The sequence below is a fragment of the Equus przewalskii genome, chromosome 5, assembly GCF_037783145.1.
Source record: "Equus przewalskii isolate Varuska chromosome 5, EquPr2, whole genome shotgun sequence".
Classification (NCBI taxonomy): domain Eukaryota; kingdom Metazoa; phylum Chordata; class Mammalia; order Perissodactyla; family Equidae; genus Equus; species Equus przewalskii.
Window position 1 is genome coordinate 42,376,833 of NC_091835.1, and position 24,613 is coordinate 42,401,445.

General features: G+C 41.6%; 1 protein-coding gene across 2 annotated transcripts in view; it reads right to left on the reverse strand.

The window, feature by feature from the left end:
- Positions 1–24,613, reverse strand: part of GRIN2B (glutamate ionotropic receptor NMDA type subunit 2B) — a 402,656-nt gene that overhangs the window by 34,320 nt on the left and 343,723 nt on the right. For both annotated transcript variants that reach the window (XM_070619140.1, XM_008518527.2), the window contains 5 exons: positions 16,202–16,404; positions 15,240–15,411; positions 14,870–15,023; positions 11,444–11,569; positions 8,639–8,868 (listed from right to left, as the gene is read on the reverse strand). In XM_070619140.1, coding sequence (XP_070475241.1) covers positions 8,639–8,868; positions 11,444–11,569; positions 14,870–15,023; positions 15,240–15,411; positions 16,202–16,404 — 885 coding nt within the window. The remainder of the gene's footprint in view (positions 1–8,638; positions 8,869–11,443; positions 11,570–14,869; positions 15,024–15,239; positions 15,412–16,201; positions 16,405–24,613) is intronic.

The following is a 24,613-nucleotide window of genomic DNA, read 5'->3' on the forward strand; positions in this document are numbered from 1 at the left end:
CCTGCACCTTGAGGGAGCTTGCTTGCCTGCTTCTTTTCTCCTCTCCACTTGGGCAGCTCTCAGGATCATATTGGCTTGGAGCCAAGGACTTTGACACTCCGAATCAAAGGCCCCAAACAGAACTGGCTTAAAACACCAGAGGAAATGTCTGAGACTACAGTATAGCACTCACAGAGCTTGAGGGATCTTTCAATGGCTCTCGTGACCCAGGCTGGAAATGAAAACTCCACATCGAATTGTGAACTAAAGCTCTCAGGCACTCTCAGGCCCCCACTAGCCCTAGCACATGCCCAGATATGTAGAAAGGTTCCCAAAACATAACAGGCGGCACACAGCCCACTGAGACCCTTGTCCACTCATGCCATCATTACGGGGAGGGGTGGGCATCGGAAAGGCAAAAAAGCTGCAATATCCACAAAAGCCCAGAGCCAGCCCAGACCACAACTTTCACTGTGAAAACAATTCTGACATCTTTAAAACCTGATTCATTTTAGGCCTGATGCCTTTGGCCACATATAAATTTTCATAGCTGCATTAATTTGTCTCAAAGGACTCGAACTTAGTTGCCCAGAAGTGAAACACTAATTCTTAATAAATCCTCAACCCAAACCAAGATTTAGTGAGCATATAAAAGCTTAGCCCCCTTGTAGTAAAACACTTATTTCTAATTTTTGTTTTTAATGATAGAGAAAAGGATGTTGAGGAACACTCTAATTTTTCTTTGATGTAAATAAACTTCAGAACAAAGAAACTGCCTTCAACAGTCAACTAAATGGAATAGCTCTCTTCTCTTAGAACTAGAGACTTGGCTGTAAGTGGATCTGAACTTCCATGGGAGTCCCCAGAGTCACTTGTTCTTCCCAACCTGTGGGAGATGGCCTGACTGGGAAAGGCCCCATATGGAAGCCACACAGAAAACTTCAATGATCAGACCCATTCAAGAAAGTGCTCACTAGCATCTCCCACTCCCAGAGCACCCGAAGCTTAAGTACAGCATGCCATGCTATGTATATGTTTTGTATATGTATATGTTAACCAAAATTGTTTGTTGCCCATTGCTGGCTTTCATTTGGGGCCCAGTTCAATTGAATTCAGGAGGAGAAATTGTGAATTCATACTCATGCTAGTTTGTGTAGTTGCATTTAAAAATTTTTACGGCTCCAGGAAAGCTTCTATCCCTCTAATATCTTGCATAGGGATACCTTTCTAAGAAGAGGGATACAGAGCAGATCTAGCCCAAGATTAGGTTCTGATGCTCTTTTTATTTTTTCTTTCCTTTCTTTGTTTCCTTCTTTTTTCTCTTTCTCTCCTCCCTTTCTTCCCTCCCTCCCCTTTTCCTTCCTTCCTTAATTTCATTTCACAAAAAGATGGTTTCACTAATATCAGCAGAATGAGACATAGCTTTCTTCTTTTTCCAGGTGAGAAGGACAACCTTCCTCAGATCCACTTTGTAAAACTTATGTTCTATGCACACTGGAAAGTTGTGTTCCTTATGCAGCTTTGTAAGTGCCGAGCTCCTAATTACCCAGTTATCTTGTTATCTTGATGTAGGTTTGGAGGATGTATATATATGTGCGTGTGTGTGTGTGTATGTGTTTACATATATGTATACAGATATACACATATATAAGTGTGCATTCCTGTGTAACAAGGAATGTAACAAGAAATGTATGTTCATGACATGAAGAGAGAGGATACCTGTTTGCCTTTAATGAGAAAAATGTCACCTGAGCCTGATGATCAAATAAAGGGCCTTTCAGTTCTGTTACTAGAACAATGAAGCACAATCCAGAACAGTGAGAGGGGTGCATTAATAACATTTTCTCTAGAAAAAAGTTGTGAAAATGATACACTACGAAAATCATGTCCTCAATCTCCTTTGACAATGCTGTTACTTGGTTCTACTAGAATCAAGAATTCTAGTAGAAGGTGTATGGGAAGTGTGCACACAAATAACACACTACATAATTGTGAGAAACTAATGGTAATCAGGTTCAAGGACAGAGCAAAAGGGAACACACAATGACGCTTAGGTTTTCTATTGTCTCCCTAAAATTAAGCAGATGGAGAAGACTCCCTCTGGGTATAAAACATGTCTCTACACATCTTCAGCATGACATAGATCAGTTCTTCTAAGCAAAGATTAGTGAAAAGAGGAGCCGAACTGGATCCTGCTGTAAGAAATGGCCACTTTAGAAAGTCGGGGCTGGGTGGCTGACAGAGAAGACTGAGATGACTAGAAGCGCTGGACTCTAGAGGGTACAATGAACTTGGAGGTCAGGTTATGAGAGGAGTCACAAAGGTCCTATATTAGGTTTCTGTGGCTGCCATAGCAAACAGCCATGAACTTGGTGTCTTAAACCAACACAGATTTATTCTCACACAGTTCAAGAGGCCAAAAGTCCAAAATCACGGTGTCAGCATGGCTGTGCTCCCTCCAGAAGCTCTAGGGGAGAATCCATTTCTTGTTTCTTCCAGGTTCTGGTGGTTCCAGGCTTTTCTCGTGGCTGTGACACTCCAGTCTCTGCTTCTGCCTTCTCATGGCCTTCTCCTTTTCTGTGTCAAATCCTTCTCTGTTTTTCTCTTATAAGGACACTTGTCATTGGATTTCGCATCAACCTTGATAATCCAGGATGATCTTTAAGATCCTTAACTTAATTACGTCTGCAAATAAGGTTAACATTCACAGGTTCCAGGGGTTAGGACATGGATATATCTTTTGAGGGGACACCATTCAATCCACTATAAGCCCCAAAAGTATAGCAGACGTTGGAGATGAGGGATCCTGTGTGGGGAAGTCACAGAATATCAGGAGCCAGGTGGTCATTCAAGGAGAAGAGGGTAGAGTGAAGCCTGATGCTGTGAATGGGTACATAAAAAGAAGGAGACAAGGGAAACTCTGGGGGCCCCCTGGGAGCCCAGTAGTCAAACATCTGCATTCTGGGACTGGGAGGGTGACCACTGCTAAGTCCCATTGGATGTCTCAGTCAAGGCATCCAGTCAAATCAGGAATGGACTCAGGAATAAAGGTTCAAGGGGGACTGGTGAGAGGACATAAGTCATTCCATTCTCAAATAAAACTAGAGAAGCGGTGAGAGTTGACCCTGACCAACAGACCTGGGGTTGCCAAAGCCCCCAGTGCTTTGTTCTGGGGTCCATCTGGATGGAGGCCACCCTGGCAGTAATGAGGGAGGCCCAGTATTTGGGGAAGTAGTCCATGTACAGTGTCACATTGGTTCTGCTAATTAAGAGACAAAGGGGCCGGTGTCCCTTCCCCCACCCATGCATATCCTGTACCCCATATACTCCCAGGGTTTGGGGAGTTTTCTTCTCTTGTCACTTCCTCCAGAACTGCTCTTGACCAGATGTTACAAGAGGACCACTTGCTTGACAGATCCAGAGGACTCTCAAGCAATAAACCATACTCTTACAATTTGCTCCGCCACCTGGAGGTCCAGCCCAGGCCCTCATTTCTACCTCCCTGGCTAGTCAGTCATGCCTCTTGCTCTGCCTAGTAAGCCATTTTTAGTTCGGTATTCCATGGTCTGACCAAGATGGACTGGGCCAGGACCAAGGTATGACAGATCAGGCTTGACGTCAGCCGTCCCCCACTGGCTTTCAGCTTAAAGTTAATAGGGCAAGGCAGACTCATTTGTTCAGTGGAAAGCATGGCTCCATTTCCTCACACATGCTCCAATACACCCAAACATTTCAGTGAAGTTGTGAAGTAAAAGTGCTTCTCACCAGGCTAGTTTTCTTCCAGAATGCATATTTACTTACTTGTTTGCTCACTTGTTTAAAAGTCATATACTGTCTGTATCCCAAAAGGATATGAGATGACTTCCAGACCCGGTGGGAATTCTCAGAAACTCAGAGTAATCTTAATCCAGAAAAACCATGGGGTCCTCATTTAGTTGTTAGAGGGCCATCCTGGTTGTACCTCCAATGTTGCAGGCAAAGATGGCTGCCCTCATTAACTAGATAAGCACCTTTTTGGCATTTTAGAGTTAATAAAGTTCTTGTAGCTCCTTGAGGAAAAGAACCGCAAAATATAATGTGGGTGTATGTCACATTGGTGGTAGGAATGTGTGAAGCAGGACGTAGCCAGATACTCTCGGGAGCCCGAAGGCCAGACAGCAGCCTTCAGTGATCTTTGCAGCCTGTCTCCCTGCAGGCTTCCTTCACCTCTGACTCCATAACTGACCCTTCTTTATCCTGCTGCCACCCCTCTCCCACCCTCCAACAGTGGCTTAAAGCTCAGGGTTATGCTAGGCCCAGGCTAAAGTCAATTTAAGGGCCATCAGCCTGTCCAAGGACTGGAAATCACCATTATTCTCCGTTTAAGACAACACCTCTGAAAGACTTACTAAGTAAACTGCAAAGGTTAAAATACTATCTAATTATTATGGACCACTTAATCAGCTAGCTCCTTTCTAGTAGGGGAAATGGATCTAACTTGTTAAGCTTTGACAAGGTAGATGGGAGGGTAGGAAGAAAGGGGATTAACTGGAAAAAGCATCAAGATCTGAACAGGGTGGCACAATCTTTAGGGGCTGTCAGCAGCCAGGAACATGGGAAGAGCAAATTACTTAACCTCTCCAAGCTTCAGTTTCCTCATCTACAGACGAAGATATTAATAGCACCATTATATAAGATAATCTACGTAATGTACTTGGAATTATGCCTGGCTTGTAAGAGCCGAAGCAATGTTAGCAGAGATATTATTGCTGAATTTATATTACTAATAATGATAATTGTTACCATTATTATCAATAGCAGTAATAGAATTAGTAATAGTAGTCTTGGCAGTGGTAGTGTACTGTGCCCTGAGAAGGGTTGGGTTAAGCGGAACTGATACCGAAGGTCGTTAAACCAGAGGGTAGGGAATTAAATAAGAAAGTGGGGGTAGGGCTGTCAATGCCAATCCTTAGCTGTGTTATAACTTTGTCTGGGATTAGCTACAAGGGAGACATCCTGGCAAAGTGACTTTAGAACCAAACACACAAGGACTCAAACCTTGGCTGTCACTTGATTATGTGTGACTTTAAAGAAGTCACTAAACTTCCCAGAGTCTCAGTGTCCTTATTTGTAAAATGGGAGTGATCATACCTATATGAAGATTATACATATATATGTAACATACCCAGTGTACCCACTGCCTAGCAAATATGTCCCCTCCTTCACCTGGCCAAGCTCTTTCCCTTCCATACTGTAGTTGGCAGACTACAAAATGAGAAATCCATCTGGATAGGTGAGAAATATAAGAATTAGCATTGTGGGCTCTTTGTTAAGAGAAGAAAGATGTCACCAGCTTCCTTACATCCTCCTCCCACTGGGGAAGCTGATGGAATGTACAGTAGGACTGCTAAATGTTAGAGCTTGCATCCATATTTAGTTATAGCCTGTAGTGGAATAATTCTGAATTCACTGACGTAATGTGCTCCTGCAAAATGGAAGCCATCCAGTAAAAAAGAGCCCTAAAATAGATTTTCATGGAAACTTAACTCTGAATATTCTGGTTTTATACCTTAACATAAGTGAGATCTGGGAACACTTTTCTCCCATAAAATTGAAGATAATTTCTTAAAAATATACACATTTAATGTCTACAACTATCTTCCCATCATCATTCCAAGATATTTATCATTTGATCTGAGTTAAACAGAAGATATGTCATTGTGATAGTCAGAACAAGTTTAGGAACACCTCTCCATTTTAAATGTTACTTTCCTTGATGAAAATTTAATATATTGAAAAAAGAATCTTCAAAATCAACTAATTTCTATTCTTAATGTTATTGTTTTGACCTTACTCTTTTTCTTTTTCTAAATTCATGGAATACACTTCCTCTCATGCAAAGTCAGTCTCAAGACTTTGTTTTCTTTAGGTGTTTTGAAGTAAAAGTCATAAGAATTTTGACATTTTAAGTGCACTTTCAGAAAACTCTGATTTAGATTACTGTTCCTGACACTGATATGCAGTTAGATGTTATTAGTTACTTAAATGTTTTCTGTAATTATGTAAATTATGTTGACATTCTCTGGTAGGATGCCTACACTTTACTGTTTTGTCATTTGCAAAGTTCTAAAATACATCAGATAACCATTTCAAGCATTTTCAAATTAAACAGCTGTTAAAAGGTTCTTGCTCTTTTGTTGCTATCGTTGCCTGTAAGGCCTTAGTCCACTGCTCTGCCTAAGAAGCTCTTAAGTAAATATACCCTCTTTCCCTACAGAACTTTTTTTTTTTTAATGATAACCAGTTATGATCACTGACCTTGTGGAGCTCATGGTCAGATAGAGGAGATACAATCAGGTATAGGTCTACAGATTACTATACAGTACAATGTGGAAGACAAGTGTTATGATAAAGGTATGAATGATTGCCATGATAGAGGAAGGAATAAGATGAGCCAAGGAAAGCTCCACAAATGAAGTGATCTCCAATCTGGGTCTTAAAGTTTCAGAAGGAGTTTGATGGGTGAGGAGAACATCCAGGTAGAGGTACAGACAGAGGCATGGTTGGGAAGGATAGGGAGTCAAGGATGCCTAGAATGTAGGATGCAAGAATGTAAGCATTGGCTGATGAGACAAGAGCTTGAGCACACTGGGAATCATTTGTAAAAGCTTTGAAAGCCACATCTGAATAAAACCACATCTTTATTTTATAAGCAATGGAGCTACTAAAGTTCTTTAAGCAAAGAATTGATGGGCTCCTGCTTTTCAGAACATAACCAACAAGGTGCAGAGGACAGACAGGTACACAGCCTCTCCAGTTTAAGCAGCCTAGAATGAGATATGCTCTTTCAAAACCAGAGAAGGGAGAACAATCTCCCTCTATCTCAATTATGCTTGGTTCAAATAGAAAATTATTCAGTTGTTGCCAAGTGACCCATGAAGATATGAGAACGATAAAGACAGTGTCCTAAGCAATTCTCAAGAGACATCTGAAGAAAACAAGGTGGGCAATATGGTGGATTCCCCCACTTAGCAGCCCAGAGCCCTAGGAAGGACTATGGCCCATCAAACCTCTACCACATTATTTTGCATGGCAACATGGTTCTGACATACTCTGTGTGGGGACATGATCCACCACACCTCTGCCATATCCTGACGTGAGGATATGGTCTACCATACCTCTGAAAAATCCACATGTAGGGACATGATCTATCCACGCTTCCACTACATTCATGTTTTAGGATGGGCATGGTCCACTTCAGCCATGCCACATCCAAGTATGGAGTCCTGAGGAAGTAGTTGTTCTCAGCCCCACTAATGCCCAGGTTACAGAAAGAGGCACAAAAAGTAGTGGTTGTAAAATGGATGAAGGGAGATGTTAAATTTTCTGAAAGGATCATAATGATGAAAGAAGGATACTGACAAAAGACCAGAGATAGAGAAAGATTTATATGAATAAACACATAATAAAGCATGAGTTAGAAGAGAGAAGTGAAAAAAAAAAGCTTAAAAACAAGGGAAAAAGAAATACAAGAAAGGGAATATTTTAAAAAATAAGGAAGAAAAATAAAGTAAAAAGGAAGACAAATCAGAGAAAGAGATAATACGAAGAGGTAAGCATAGTGAATGATCATATATGCATAAGGATCTCCTCCTTCCCACTCTTCTCAGACCACTTGCTAAGTGTTTAAAGTTTTATCTTGGGGAAACCTAACCCATGAGATAAGTCAGTAACTATCCGATCTATCTGGTCTAAATATATATCAGTCTATATCTCATAGCTTCATTCTAGGAGAAAGGGTTGGAAGTCACCTCTTCTAAATCTTAAGGAAATATAGAGTAGGAAATTTGTTGTAAGGGAAAGTCTCCAGAATTATTCTAAGGTTTCCATGAGCTTTACTTGACGCTCCATTAAGGTAGTTCCTATCACCAGTCTTGAACCATCTTGGTTATCATGGTTTCAGGAGACAGAGCTCCCACAGAAACCATGATGCTTCCGGCAGACCTAGAGAGTCAGATGTATTTAGAATGGGTTTTGCACATCCTCACCCAGAAAAGATGGAAACCAGCAGACACTTTCCTTCCTCTCTTAACTGCACGGGCCAGCAGGGAGGCCTACAATTGGTATGGGGGCAACCCATTCACCAGCACCACTCAGGGCAATCAATCGAGTTAAATAGAGTTACTTCTTTTCAGGACACAATGGGAACAACCCTCCTCCTCAGCCCTGGGAACACATGAGTGTGCAGAGGAACAAAGGGAGAGCCCATAGCCAAACACCACTGGGAGGAAAATGAAGGCCATAATGGGCCAGTGCCCTCAGCGTGGGTGCACTGGGCGGCCCTCTAATAACACACCAAATGGGCAGGCTTGTGTTGATAGGCCACCCAAGTGCATACAACAAGAGGTACCCTGTACTCAGAAAGCCACTGACAATACCAAGCCCCTTATTTGCAGCCCAGGGCGTACCTGTGAGAACCTTTCACAAATCAGAAGGCGAACGTGAAGTAGTATTATTTCAGTAGGGAAACTGATTTCTGCTCCCATGTTCCAATTGAAGGAAACACAAGAAAGAACTGTCAATTCTAAAGATTTAGAAAATTAATAGGTACATGAGAACTTTTGAGTATGGCTCAGAATGATAGTGAGGGAAAGATGGAGGTTTCAAATGGTTCTCTTACCTTTTTGTCACTCAGGCCAGAAACCTGGTCCACATATTCCTCTTGGATCATGAAGGCAGCTAAATTGGCAGTGTAGCTGGCCAGGAAGATGACAGCAAAGAAGGCCCACACGGACACCATGATCTTGGAGGTGGTTCCCTTTGGGTTCTGCACAGGTACGGAGTTGTTAAACACCAGACCCCAGAGTAACCAAATAGCTTTGCCGATGGTGAAAGATGGGCCACCTGGCTCTGGCATGATGAAAAGACAAAGACAGAAAGTTAAGATAGAGTCACTGGTTCTATTTAAACCTATAAGTACACCAAGCTGGTAAGTTCCTGCTTAGAGCAGGAAACGCTCCAGCTAAGACCCAGCCCTTTCATAGACAGCTTTTTAATTTGAGAGCTTGTGTCTCTCTTCTCCTGGGACTCTCAGGAAGGCAGAGGAGGGTTCTCTAGGAGAAAAACCAGAGGCCTGGGATGTGTGCGGGATCTTGCTCCAACTAATGGCCATGACTCAGCCAGAGCACTGGAGGAGCCAGCTTCCTGCCCCATGTATAGAAGACCCTCAAGATCACATCAAAACTGAATAACAAAGGCAACTATCCCACCCTAGTCACACTTGTGTCCTTATTACTGTTGTTCCTAAAATTTATATTTGTCCCTACCAAGAAAGCATTTAACTTGAAAATGATCAGAAGAACTGTGTGGGGTCTTCTTCCAAAATCACATAGACCTCTTCCAGTTTTATTCACACTGATGCTGGATGGCTCTGAGTGCACTTTACCCTGATTTTTTCTTTAGCTTCTAGCACTTAGCACTAAGTGTTTCAAAGACAACCTTGACCTCACTCCAAAGTCAACACCTCCCAACTGGTTTCCTAGAGTAGTAGCTTCTGTGTAAAAGAATATCAGGAAGCCCAGAGAGGAAGTCATAGAGCCCCTGGCTTTGCCATGCATATCTGAGGGCAGAAAGGCTGGCTATCTTTGACCTTCCTCCCCTCAACCTTTATACAGATAGTGCTATGGCTTCTGCTCATGAATTTATAGTGACTTCACTGCTTTCTCTGATTGGTAATGGTGAAATCTTGCCCAATGTCTGGTCTGCATGTAGCCCCTCCACTGCAGAAATGAACATCTGCCACACAGTTTACAACACATTAGCACAGGTCTTATGATGCTATCTGTGATCCTGATGGCATCTGCTCAGCCAACTAAATCATCATTGACTACACATGTCAAGCCTAATATCTAACTGTGCACACACATCTGTGTATGTGAACCTTATTTCATGGAACAGATGTGTAACCAAAAAGTTGTTTATAAATCAAAGTTTTGTACATTGTAAAAATGCCCCAAGGAGACTTGATATTTAAAGTGGCCCCATGTTGAATTCCTTTGTGAAGACAATAATCCTTTGGTAAAGTGAGTAAATATAAGCCCTGCCTCTGAATTTTGTGTCTGGATTTTTCTCCTTGATTTTCTTCAAGGCGAGGGGAGGGCACACACTAACTTTAGTTCTTGACATTGTCAACATACTTATGTACTTGTGTGCTTCTCACATGTTTCACTTGTTACTAATGCCTGTCAGGATGGTGGGCAGGTCATGGCTTCTGGAAGACCCTCTGGCACAAGTGGAAAGCCCCCTGACTATACCATATTGTGGAGACATTCAAACTTCCACCTCAGAACTTACAAACCAAATCAGAAGGTAGGTCAGTAGCTGAAGGTAGTTTCAGTGCAGTGGTGGTTCACAGCTTGGACTGCGATTTCAACAGAAGCACTGGGGGAGCTTTCACGAAATACTGCTGCCTGGCACCCCATCCCCGGAGACTCTTATTAAATTGGTGTGGGGGATGGTGGTTATTCTAATATGCAACCAAGGTAGAGAACCACTATTTTGAAACATACAATGGTCCAAGCTCCACCCTGGACTTTGTGAATCAGAATATTAGAAAATGAGGTCCATGTACCTCTATCTTTTAAGTCTCCCACTGATAATTTTCATGTGTAGCTGGGGTTAAGAATCTTTCCTCTTAGAGGATAAAGCTCACATTCTGGATGGGAGAAGATCCAGAGGTGAGATATTTCCTAATCCCAGGGTTCTCAGGAAGTTTCTGAGGAGCTATTTACAAGGATCTCATGGCCCCCTTCAGAAATCTAGTAAACTCTTTGTGAAGTCTCACAAATGCCTCAAACACATGAGCAGTCCTTACACCTCTGGACCTACCTAGTCAGGAAAGTGGACTGCCCCCAATAGTATCTGTGGGTGAGAACTGGTCTCTCTTGGCGACTTTATTTCAAACACCCAACTCCCATACTCCTTAGCAGAGGGATTTGAGCAGGGACACATGCTTTGGAGATCTTGTAGCTAAGTGGTGATCCTCTGACTGTGGAGAACCCTTCTAGCCACAACTACCCTGCATATACCCTGGTGCAGCCTATTTTTCCTTATTCTTAATAGATGGGTATAATTTGCCTTGTTAGTCTATCTGTTTAGACAGACTGCTCACAGACTAAAGTTATCAAAATAGTTTCGTCTGACATGTTTATGCTACACATATCTACGGCCAGCTATCCTGTCATTTACCGAGGGGTGGAACTAGGCTTGGGGTCAGGCTTGTGCCAGAGAAGGGACATACAGATTCAAAGTAACATCTTAATTGGGGTATTTCTAGTGAGTCACCAAGCTGATGACATAGAAGGCTGAGGGTTCATTTTCAGAAATGGATAAGTTAGGGAGGAGGCAGACAGCAAATGAGGGTTATAAAGATTTGGAATTGAGAATGAGAAAAATGCAGAAATGCAACAATTGCAGCTGGCCTTACCTCTGCCATCAGCAAGGCACCTGTTATAACCCACAGGGCTGAAGTACTCAAAGACAAAGACAGCCACGGCTGAGACAATGAGCAGCATCACAAACATCATAACCCATACGTCAGCACTGAATGGCTCTGGGAAAGGAAAAGAAATGAGGGCTCAGGGTTAAAACAGAGAACAAAGAGATTCTGATTAACTCACATGTTCATTTGCTCACACAACACGTAATTTGGGGGTAAACAAACCACAAGTGTGTGCGTCCCTTCAGAGAGCGAGGACCTGGGTGGAGGAAGAGTAAGAGCATCTCTATTCCCCCGATGGGCATGTCAAAGATTATTTTCTTTCAAACACTTGAGAAGAAACAGCTTCTTGCTTGTGAACTTTTTGAGATTATACATATTCTGCCATTACTGGACCACTATCTGGGTCTTCTGGTAAAGGGTGCAACTGGAGGAAGTACTAGATATGGAGTAAATGAATCATATTAGACTGGCTCTTGGTATATGTTCTCATCTATATGGCCACACCACACAGTAGAGACCTATACAAACTTTCACCAATGCTTCTGAGCCTTGTGGGAAAATTCATTCTCAACAGACTTAGTTACTTTTTTAGGCTTGGTTTTGGTTCAGTAATAATTACATACAATGAATAACTCCCTTGCCCCCTAGCCTCACTTCTCTTAAACTTCCCAGCTTAGATTTACTTTTTTCAACCCACTTTGATATGGCGTATTTTATTAGATGTCATTAGGGTATGAGAATAGAAGTCAACATTAAAAAAAAAATCTGTCCACATTGAATATCAGCATCTACAGCAGTGGGAATTTAGCAGGTGACAAGGGAACATGCTTCAGCTGTAATTAACAAAACAACTACAAACTATTCCCTATCACCAGGTGACAGGGTAGATGGGACAAGACCAGGCAAAAGAGCAAGAATGTTCTACACACACTTGCTTTAATTTCTTTAATCTTTTTTGCCAAATCTCTTCTAGTTGATCTAAATCTCTCTGGCTTAGAGGTATCCAGAAATTGAACACTATATTCCAGGGGCCATCTCTCTGAAGGCCCTAAGAAGGGACAACCGCTATTCTGTCCTATGATACAATGCTCCCTCAATTGTGTCTCAAAATAGTTCTGGCCTTTTTAGACGTCACAACACATTGTAAACTCATAACTAAGTGAATTAACATGCTGCTTTTTTTCCATCTTCCAAATCATTAATAAAGATGAAGTTGAAAACAGGGAAAAATTGACTGGAAACTAGAAAATGTTTCCTTACTTGAAACTTACTTTACTTTTGAACTTTCAAGGGAATTATAAAAACCTCCTCACTTAAACAATTTAAAAAGGACCTTGATAAGGCACACAGCAACTGTAAAATGAAAACCTTCAGTGACAGCCAGCGATGCTAGGGCAGAAGGTGCTCCACTACAAAGTGGAGTGAAGAAAACCTCTCCCCCTTGGCTCTCAGTGATTGCAATCCTCCCCTGATTTCACTTTTGTCTAAGATCAGGGAGTAACTGAGTCAAAGCATCGTCCCTAGTCTGTCTTTCCTTGCACTGAGCTCAGGGCAAACCTTCTCTACACAAAATACAACAAACATTTGTACTGGTCTTTACAATTTAGGAAGCACTTTCACCACGTCATCTATATAATCCTCCTAATGACCCTTTCATTATGGTATTACTATATACTTTACAGAGCAGTAAACTAAGACCAAGAGGTCAGGGTGCTTTCCAAGTTCATACTCAGAAAGTGGCCAGGCCAGGTTATAATGAATCTTCTGGAGCAAAAGTCTGTGCTTTCTCATTGTATTATATCACTTGTTAGTCTCTATCCTCCACACTGTTTCCTGATTTAGGACTTGAGCTCTGAAATGGCCCTGTGTGTACCAGAACACAGGCTCTGAAGGTAGCCCATCTGGGCTTGAATCCTGGATCTGCCAGTTACTAGCAGAGAGAGTACTGGAACATTGCTTAATGCGTCTAAGGTTCAGTTTTCCACAGCATAAAATGGGTATAATAATAGTATTAGTAAGATAATATAATCAAAGGATGTACAATAATGCCTGGCACACCACACAATAGGTATTCGATAAATGTTGGCTTCTCTTACCCCTGCAATTAACTAACTGTTCCTCCTCCAAACACACACACACCCCCTCACCCACCACACCCGGCATTTCCATGTCGTCGTAGGGCTATATTGATGTATCACTGGTTCTTCCTGTCAGAAATTAAGGTTAGTGCTAGGCTGACAGGGTTAGAATTAGAATGTAGTTTTGTTTGTATCTCTTAATGCTTCAATTATCCTTGTAAAGGAAAAAAGCAAATAAAATACATAAAGCTGTTATGAGGATTAATGAATATAGTGTGTGCTATCTAATAACATTTCACATAAAATTGGCAGGGCCAGAATTTGCTTCACTATGAGTAAGAAGGTTAGCTGACAAACCTGAGTAATTTATAGAAAAATTCTAAGGAAACTGTAACTCCACTTTGTAGTGCATTAATTGAATAATTCTCCCATGAATATTGCTTAAATAAATGTTAGCCACTGACTATTACAACATCCTCATGAAAAAAATGTTGATGTCCTTTGGAGAGATTGTGACTCGCCCAAGGGCTTACAGCTTGTTTATGTCCAAACCAGGCTTCCTGTCTCCCAGCCCAGTGTGCTGTTTTCAAGGTGACATTTTATTTTCCAACCCCTTGCTCTAACAGACCCTGTAAAAAATATGGGGTATGAGCTCACGAAAGACCTCATCTAATTAAAATCTTGGCCTTCTCTTACCTGGTCTTATATCACATCTAAGGCTTTTGACATTTACATGATGCTGGAGAGTGGGGAAGTACAGAACGGTGGGAGGAAGGATGGGATGGGGAGGGAGGAAGAATCAGATCAGCTTTATCTGGCAAAGCCTCAAACAATTCATGTGAAAACAGGAAATCTTTTTTGGTAGCACTGAGCTCAATTCTTGAAGATAATTAAAAATAAATAGGTATTTCAATGATATCCAGAATTAGAAATTATTAAAGCAAGAAGCAGCCTCAGAAATCAGCCAGTAGCAGCTTCAGAAATCAGAAATGCCTTCTTCTATGGAGGAGGAAACTGAGTCCCAGGATGGGGCAAATTTGCTCAAGGTCAAATGATGAGTAAGTGGCAGGAATGGGACTAAGCCCGATCCCTGAACACCAGTCCAGTACTGTTTTCTTATAGGGCATCTTGCTTTCCTACTTTTCGGGGGTATTCTTCAGTTTTGATGTTGGGGGATAATCAATTTTGAAGTCCCCCAAATGAAATTCCTGGCTGGGTTAAGCTCCCAGCAAACCACCTTCTGGATGAATAGCCATGTGCTCCTTCACTTCTTCCCTGTTCCATCTATCCATCCTTATTCCATTTCCTTCACACCTGCAAGCACATCACTTACCTAAGAAGGCAGATGGTGAGACGGTCCCATTGCTGCGTGACACCATGACACTGATGCCAGTCTCTATGAAGGGCACAGAGAAGTCGACTACTTCGGATCGTTCCTCATTGATGGTGAGCGATCCAACTGCCATATAGGCCCTCTTCATGACCACCTGGAGAGAAAGGTGCAATGCTCCAATTAGAACATTCAGGGAGGTGAGGGGTCACCACAACGGAAATACAGCCCTGCAGTGATTTTCTTTAGTGGGAACAGTAAATTCTATTTACTATTTTATATTTTCTAAAATTTGTAAAATGAGCACTTTTTAATGTTTAAATGAAACAAAATAAATAAAAAATGGAAATGGTCCTTATTTCCTGACACTCACCTCTCCAATCATACCATTCCAGGTTCCATTGATTTTCTTCCCATGCTTGCCATTGGTAACCAGGTAAAGATCATAAGTGAACTTCACAGATTTGGAAATTTTCTTAAGGATGTCAATACAGAACCCCTTGCAGCATTTTTTGATATAACCAGGCTCCTCATCCGTTTTATTCCTAACCAGTTAAAGAAACGAAAGACAAAAACAAGGCTTTAACAAGAGGCAAAATAATACCCTTTGCCATTAAAACTCCAACCCAAAATCAGGCCTCCCCTTCACAGTTCTGCACAATTTACATCAGACCTGAGTGAGGAAATAAATCAGACCACAGAACTGCAATTCTCTCATTGTCTCATCACATTGAACCATGTTTTCTCGAAATTTTTAATGTTCCTTTGAAGTATAATATATATTGGGAAAGTGGACACATCCTAAGGGTTCAGTTGGATAATTTTCACACACTGAACCTACCCACCTAACCAGCACCCAAATCCAGATAGAGAAAAGTTACCAGCACTTTAGAGGCCTCTTGTTCTCTCTTCCAGGCACTTCCCACCCTCACCAAAAAGAACCATTATCCTGACTTCTAACAACATAGATTAGGTTTATCTATTTCCAAAAATGCTTCTAAATCTCAAAATTTCACAATATGTTGGCCCTAGAACACATATTTCAACACCAATGTAAACTTAAATCTCTATCTACTTGAGATCCTGGTTATTGAGACCAGGCAAGGCCAAAGAAACATTAGCATAGTTAGCAGTAATTCTCCCAGGTCAAGATCTGGACAGAACCAGACATCAGACCACAAGGCTGACAGTAATTCCATCACTCAACAGTAAATGAAAATCAGACATGGTGCCTAACTCATTCTATGCCTCAGGTTCCAGGCCAGCCAGGTGCTAACAGCTGGGTTAAATCTGACTATCCCATGCCACCCAGAGCCACTGGGAAAGGTGCCATACTCAGAGACTATGCGTTTTTGGCAGGGGACTGTGTTCCTCATGCAGGTTCCACTCAGAGGGTCCACACTTTCCACAATGACAAACGGGGCCTCCTCCAGGGTTACAATGCTCAGATGGTCATCCTCCTGCTCTTCTGTCTCAGGACACATTCGGGGCCACACGTAGTACTTCATCTGCAGGGACTTGTCTTTCCACTTCCCCACCTGCACAAGGGCAAACGAAAGACTTAGCAACCACTGACGGAGACCCTAGCAGCCTCTGCTAGCATCACCCAGGAAGCTGTTAAACAAAGGCAAAGAAATTCAGGCATTGTACACTTAATACACTCAAATGAGACTACCATGTCCAAATCTAAGGAAGATAATATATTCCTTTACTCACCCACTGTCCAAACATTAAAAGAGGACCTACTATGTGCTGGGCACCCTACTAAGTTCCATGGCTCAAAGAAGTATCATTCTGCCCTTCGTCAAGCTCACACTGAGTGAAGGAGTTAGAACTGCAAACAAATGTATACAGTGCCGTGGTAAGCACTAAGACCGAAGCCTGCACCAAGTACTGGGAGGATGCCAGTTTTCCGCCTTGTGTGGCTGTCAGTTTTTTCTACTTAACTATAGAAAGGAGCTGGTAGTGAGAGCAGCAAATAGCTTTGGAAAGGTCAACAGAGTGACTGGAGCCAATGAGCCAGAAGGATGTGTTTTGGCTTGTAACAGAGGTCCAGTGGGAAGCCATGTAGAGAATTGGGTAGACCTAAACTGGAATAAAATGATAAAGAAAAATTACACAGCTTGGCTGGAGAAAAGAGTGTGGTTGGGCTGGTGATGAACCCCAGAGGTCAGTGCAGATATGCACCTGCTGGGCTGGGTGGGAGCCTTGGGATGAATCATATAGGTCTCTCTGTGAGCTCCCACATATGGTCACACAGACTGCGTGCCCCAACTTCAGAGAGCACCATTCACACGTACTCCAATGTGAAAGACGGATGCCCCTGGAATCATGCACTTGGTGGTCCTGCCGCCAATCATCAGGAGAAATGTATGGGCTCCATTATCTTTAGAAGAGCCCTTCATTCCTGTTTTTATAATAGAATCTACACGACTTCGTTAGTGAGTTCTTGTTCTCACTCCGTCATTGAGTTTATTGAAGAAAGAGGGAACATCTTTTAATTTTCTGTAACTGAATGTCTCCAATTATCACAAGGACTTATGGATTGCAAACTCCTGCATTTTCCCAGTCTAAAATTTCCTCCACTCAGCAATGCAAATTAGTAAGACAGGTGAGGCACCAGGACTGCAAAACTACTTAATTTATTAACTACCGAAATCAATAAGGAGCAAAAAATTGGCAGTACTTCTTAAGTTTTCAAGCAATTAGGCTTAGATTTCCATAATAATACAAAACCAAAATTCCCCCCTTCTTTGTTTCTGCTCTTGTCCTCACTGAAGCTTCTAGTTGGTGCTTCTGTAGGTGTGGTGTGGACCTCCCTCCAACCTGTCTACTTAGTAAGTGTTGCCTACTTCCACGCTCACATTAGGTCTAGACAGCCAACACCCTTATTTTACTGCGTCACTATAACATGGACAGTGGCTTGGTGTCTTGGGCTACCTTGTTTGGCATTAACCCTGATGCTAGTTTTCATCCAAGTATGTAAAGCATACTTCACTTCTGTGTTTAGAATTATGCATGGAACCAAATGTTTGCTTTCCTTTATATGTATAGTCTTTTCCATACAGTTGGTCCTGATTTTGGCACAAGTCTGTTTTTCTTCATATTGCTAAGACTACTTATTTCTAAAGCAGAAATGTCCAAATAGCTTCCCAGCCATGTGGAGATATTGTCTTCTGCCAGCGGTTAGGAGAAGGTGGGCTTGGGGGAGGGGAGACTCTGCCCTGGGGGCCCATGATGTTGGGTAACCTCCATCTCCATCTCCAAGCAGCCCTATCTACCCTAGTATCCAAATTAATATTATTTTCTGCATGTTCGTTGATTTGAAAAAGGTTGGGAAGCCTAAAAGTGCCTATTTTATTTTTTCACTCCTATCATCTTCCCCCAATAGTTCCTTTGGAATTTTTTCTTTTAAATCCAAATTTATTCTTTTCCATATTTATTGGTACTAGCTTAGCCCAGGAATCCAGCAGCCCATTCTGGGATTATTGCAGGAAATGTCAAACCTCACATAAGGTTCTCCCTAGAGTCCTTTGTTGACACTGCTGACAGATGGCTCTTAAAACATCACTTTGTCATACAATCCCTATTTAAGAATTTCAACAACCTCTCACTGCCCTCAGAATTGTGTCCAAATTTCTCACTTAGATGGCCAAGGTCTGTGCATTGAGCCTAATCTACCTCGATACAATTAACTTCACAATTTTGAAACATGAATCATTTGTTCAAGTTGGAAAAGGAAGGTGTTGGTATTGGGAGCTAATACAGGTTAATCAGGAACAGGTTTCAACAAGCTCGCCCCATTTTTTTTTTCTGATAGGATTACTATATCTGTGAGACAAAAATGCTACAGATATAGTATTTGGCAAAGTTTTCCATGACATCCTTTTGAACAAGATGGAACATGATACAGATTATTGTATACTTTGATAGATTTGAAAAGAGTTTAAAATCCATATCCAAAAAAGAAAGATTGTTTAATGAATCCATGCCAACACGGAAAGAGGTCTCTAGTGACACGATATCAGGAGAATCTGTTCTTAGAAGTGACCCATACAGTGTTTCAGAAAATAAAATAGAAGTCATGCTCACAAAACTGCAGATAACACAAAGCTAGACAGGATAGAAAACATACCGCATTGCAGAATCAAGGTTGGAAGGGATATGAATTAATTGGAATAAGGGACTGAACCAAATGGAATGAAATTTAACAGTATTTCTACATAAAGTATAGCATTTAGATTTTTTTAAAAAGCAAATGCACAGTATTGCAAAGGAGATATTTCAATTAACAGTCTATACAAGCTATTGCAATAACAAATGGTATATTTACAGGCTTGCAGCATCTAGCACTTGGGGTGAGAGGAGGGCATGGATGATCCCACTATGCTCTGTGTTCATCATACCACAGCTGGAAAACTAGGTTGTGAGCCTATAATTCTATGATCAACTGACTTTTACTTACTAGATCATTCTCATTTCCCCAAAAATAATCTGTTCATGCAGTCCCCTCCAGTATAATTTTTCCCAACTTCCTATCAGGCTAGCTGGATCACATCCTTGCTTCACTTCAATTCAAACAACAACAACTGCACAACAATTCTGTGCCAGGCACTGGGCTATGTACTAGAGATAACAACAATACTGAAATAACATTTATTGAGGGCTTAGTACGTATCTAACAATCTCATTAGTCCTCACAGCAAGCTTGTAAGGTGGAGACTACTATTTAATGTCTCATTTTACAGATGAGAACAGAGGGGTTTGATGACCTACCCATGGTCTCACAGTGAGTGAGCGCAGTGTTGGGATCTGAAGCTGAGAAGTCTGGCTCCAGAGCTTGGGTCCCTAGGTACTGCACTGCACTGCTTCTCTGACAGTGAAGGAGTAAGACACAGTGTCTGCCCTCCAAGAACAGTCTAATGGGGAAAACACTATCTATTGACAATAGTATCAAGTTAGGTGTTGGTAATTACCCTAATAAAAGATATAAATAAAGTACTCTGGGATTCAGAGTAGAGGTGATTGTTTCTGAAAAGGTCAGGGAAAAGCTTGACAGAGACCCTTATATTTGAGCAGGGTTTTTCAACGTAAGTTATAACTTACTAGGTGAAGTGTAAATCATCTGCTGAGGCAATAGCAAGAGGAAAGTCACAGAGTCCTATAGCTGCTCAATGGAAACACCAAGGATAGTCCTTTACAGCTGAAAGGTCCGATATATGGGGAGAAATGGCCTAGCTCAGCTCTCCTCCTCCTTAAAGACCTGCTCACTCTAGCCAGATGATCTCTATTACTCTTGAGGGCCAACTGAATTGTATTCATCTCTTCCCAACTCATTGTTCAATGGTGTCAGGTTAGCAGCTTAAAATGGGTCATGGGTACCATAATATTGGCAAACATTACAAATCAGGGCTTCCTCTGCCCACCCCTGCCCCTAGTTTTTAAGCATTTACCAGCTCTCCATTGCCCAGAGTAAACAAATCTTTCATTATTTAATGCTACTTACCACCTCATTTAGTGGCTTTTTAGCTTTTCAGACATCTTGTCTCTTAAACTAAATTATAAACGTGTCCCTAAGTGCTTCTGTGACTAGAGACAAATTTCTAACACTCTCTGAGCCTCAGTTTACACATCCATAAATTAAGGGAGTAATTTTTAAGGTGCCTTCTACATTATCTCATGATTCCAGGATCTCTTTAGGACAGAGGCTCTCTACTACCCTTCCATCCAATTAGAGCACGGTGAAAAGGTGTTCATAGTGGCTGTGAAGACAGGGAAGTATATAAGTTGTTTATACAAAAGATTAGTTTGTCTTAAAGTCATGACTCTTTTTTATGGTTTCCTCAAGGATGATTTCAGTGAACAGGAAAGTTAACAAATTCCTTGAGAACTGAAAGGAAAAATATTTTTGAAAAAAAATCTGTGCTCTGAATGTCAGATTTACAATGCTAACACACAGGACTCATGTTAAAGAACAAGTTTAGTTACTTCAAATTCTTTATGGAGCAAGGCAGTTACAAACAAGTGAACAACTAAAATTAAATAAAATAGGGATTATTTACGTAGAAGAACAAGGTATGTTTCAAGCAATTCTTCTTTAAAGGAAGAGGAAGTATGGAGAAAATACTATAAACTGGGAAGTTTGTAAGAGTGATGAAGACCAGTAAATAGAGAGAGAAGCCTGAGACACAGAAAGGCAACATCCTGAATGCTTTTCTAGGATGTCTGAACTGGTGTGAGCATATAATACTGGAAATGCAGAGAGTAGTAGGAAATGAGGCTCACGGGAGATATTTCAGAGAAAATCTAGTGAGAAGAACTGAATGAAAAATTCATAGTCAAGATTAAAATATGATGAGGAAAAAGAAAAGTCTTAAGAAATAATGAAGAAAGTGTCTGTAAAGCACTCTGAATTCCTTAGAGATAAGCACTAAACAAACATCATTACCACAAGTGCATTTAACAACACCATCTGTCTATAAAAAATGTAGTTCTCTACCATACTAACATTTAAAAAGATCTCTTGAGGACTGAAATCATCTTTCTCAAGAGAAAAAAAAAATGTGATTAGTTTTCTCAGAAAAACATGGAGTCATTTTTAGGGTTTCTGGTTTGCTTCTCTCAGTACAAGTTGAACACCTGCTCATCCGGGAATTTCTCCTCAGAAGGAAGGCTACACCTCACAAACCTACAGCATACTATTCCATAAGGCTTCCCTTATGAAAGTTCTAGAGAATCGATCTATGGTGATTTTAGACTTCAAACTTTTCCTTCTGCTAACCGATTTTCTCCATTACCACCAGTGAAATTGGCACCAATTAGCACCCTGACAAGGCCACACACAAAAAAGACCACGGGGACAGTGTTCTTCTGAAAGCCCCTGAGTTTGTCCCTTTGGTGGATGTGTCATCATGGAGAAGGGAGAGGGAGCCCAGGCAGGGCATGGCTGCTGTGAATGCTGCTGTAGTCCTTGCACGGATAGCAAAGGACATCAATCTCCCTGGGCTGCCTCTCTCATCTGCACAGAAAGTCATTTTTTAAGATCCTGGAACAAAAGCACTTATTAGAGCCTCTTTAGACGTCAAAGGTTATTTTTCAAAAATCAAAGCATTTTTGTTTCTTGCTTGAGATGACTTCTGGATCTAACACTAAACACTTGCTGCTTATTTTAAGCCTTCATCTGACTTTTAAAACGTAAAATTGAAAACTACATGTAATTTCCCTGAGCAAACTGAAGGGATAAGCAGAGTCTCTGCGAGGCAGCCTGAATCCGCATCCCACTCTGTCCCAGAGTGGTGTCTCAGCAGGCAGCTGACCCTGGCAGTGTGCTGGGGCCGCCCCTGGAGAGGCTGGAGACTCCTAACAGCAGAAATCTGAGTATGGGAAGGCATTCCCACTTCTCCTCTCCCAAAGCTACACATCTTAGCTCTGAGATTTTTAGATTGAGTGTCTTGAGAGCACTTCATTTTACTCTATCTTTATTTTTCTGTATCCATCCCTTATAACCAAGTGAACATTCTGGTGTGTGGCCATTCATTTTCTACAAAAATACATATATATAAATAAGGGGATATGTGTGAATGTGTATGTATATGTATGTGTTTTTCCAAAATCAGATCATTATATACAGATGTCTCTGCAACTTGCTTTTCCTCCTTAATTATATATCATGGGCTTTCTTCCAATTCAACAGATGGTAGATCTGACTCCTTTTAACAGCTGCATAGTAGTTCATAACAATGAATGTGCCTCACTTTATTCAATCATACCCCTATTGATAAATATTTACAATATTTCCCAAAAAATCTAACCCAACTACATAATATATACCTTGGTATTTCCAAAGCATCAATTACCAGTGATGAAAAAGCACAATAAAGGATATTTATGTTTTTAAATGTTTTGACATTGCCAGAATACTTTACCAAAAGTTTACGGCAACTGAAATTCCTGTCAGCAAAGCATGAGTGCTCCTTGCTCGCGTTCTCACCAGCACCAGGTTTTTATCACTATGAAACATTTGCCAATCTGAGGAACGAGACACGGTATCTGCTTGCTCTAATTTTCATCTCCTCGACTTGCAGTGAGCTAGGCATCTTTGCACATATGTGTGCCATTCAGATTTTCCTCTTTGGCCCTCTAGTCACATCCTTCAGCTGTTTTCTATCGAGGTGCTTGCTTTCACACCTCTTTGTAGGGAGCTCTTGGTGTAGTATGATGGTAATCCTGTATCTGTCAGATATGCTTGAAAGTGTTCTCATTCTGAGATTTGTCTTCTGACTGTTCTTGGTATTCTTTTAATGCACAAAATTTTACTTTTACTTTTTTTCTTTTGAAGTAAAATATGTCTTTTTAGATAGAACATTTAGATTCCTGCCTTACTTATAAAAAAAAGACCTAGCCCACTCTCAAAGTGTTCTTCTTTGTTCTTACTCTCTGCACGGAGCTTTTTCCAGCTCCCTGTGTGACAGACATGCGGCACAGTCTTCCCTCTGTCAGCCCCCCTCATATTTCTCAAGTGCTCTGCGTGCTCTCAGCCCTTCTCAGGTCTCATCATTTCCCTGATGCTGGCCCTGGTCACCCCTGCCCAGAGAAAAAACTCTATTTAATCTTTCGTAATAATTTTGTGGGTCAACTGTTCCCTTTGGCTACTATATTAAAATGTTAGTTATAGTCTGATATACAAATTCCTGTCTCTGAATGTGTCTTTAAGTAATCGGGGGCTGGGACTATATTATTTTACATCTTTTTGTGCCTTGTGCTGGCTTGAACAAGCGCGTTCTCAGTAAATTACTGACTGAGGTCACTGGGGGAATACATCATGTCTTCCACAAAGCCTCCACTAGATATCACTCCAGTGTTCTTTCATGAAAAGGCTACAGGAGGTGAAGTCTGCCCCACACAGCACCTCTCTTCTCTCTGCCTCTTCAGTTGTCCTGACTATAAAGTTGCCCTGGACAGACTCAGTTCCACGTGGATTGCTGTAAGTAATGGCACAATGTGCTGCATTGAGTATCTAACAAGGCCACTGGCACAGCTTGATGCTCCTTCTCTTAATCATCTGCATACTTAGTGAGGTCTAGGTTTAGAAATCCAGCATTTGAAAAATGTGTTTGAAAACAATTTCCATATTCAAATTTGATCCATGACTGCCTTGGCCTGTTACTGCTTCACACTGATTATGCTAGGGACTGGTGGCTCTGGGTGCACATGCCAAAGGGAGGTCCATCAAGCCATTCTTGCCTGACACCTGTGTGTCTCTCCCAGTGACACTGAGACATCGGTTGTCATCTCAGGCCTCAGCTGCTATCCCTGACGGACCTCTGCCTCTCCAAGAGAGCCTGGGGCTCCCTACGGGTTGTGCATACCCACCGCTGCTGCCAGCCATCACCCTTGGAGTGACCCCTGTTCTCTACTCCTCCTCCCTCCATATCTCCTGCTCTGGATGGTGAAGGAATAGGAGAGTGGCAAGCCTGAGTAGAATCTGTTGCCAGGAATGGCAGTTGCTGATTCCCTTGGCACCAGAGAACAGTTGTGGTCATTTCAGATAACACCCCAAACAGAGATGTGATAATATTGGAGTAATTGTAGCTATTAGGGCCCAGGCACTTTACATAGAGTTATAGCATTCCACTGTCACTAATTCCCCCAAAGGTGGATATTGTTATGCTCACAATATAGATGAAAAAACTGAGGCTTGTTGAGGGTCCAGGATGTTATCCCTGATCTGTTTGACTCTAAAAGCCC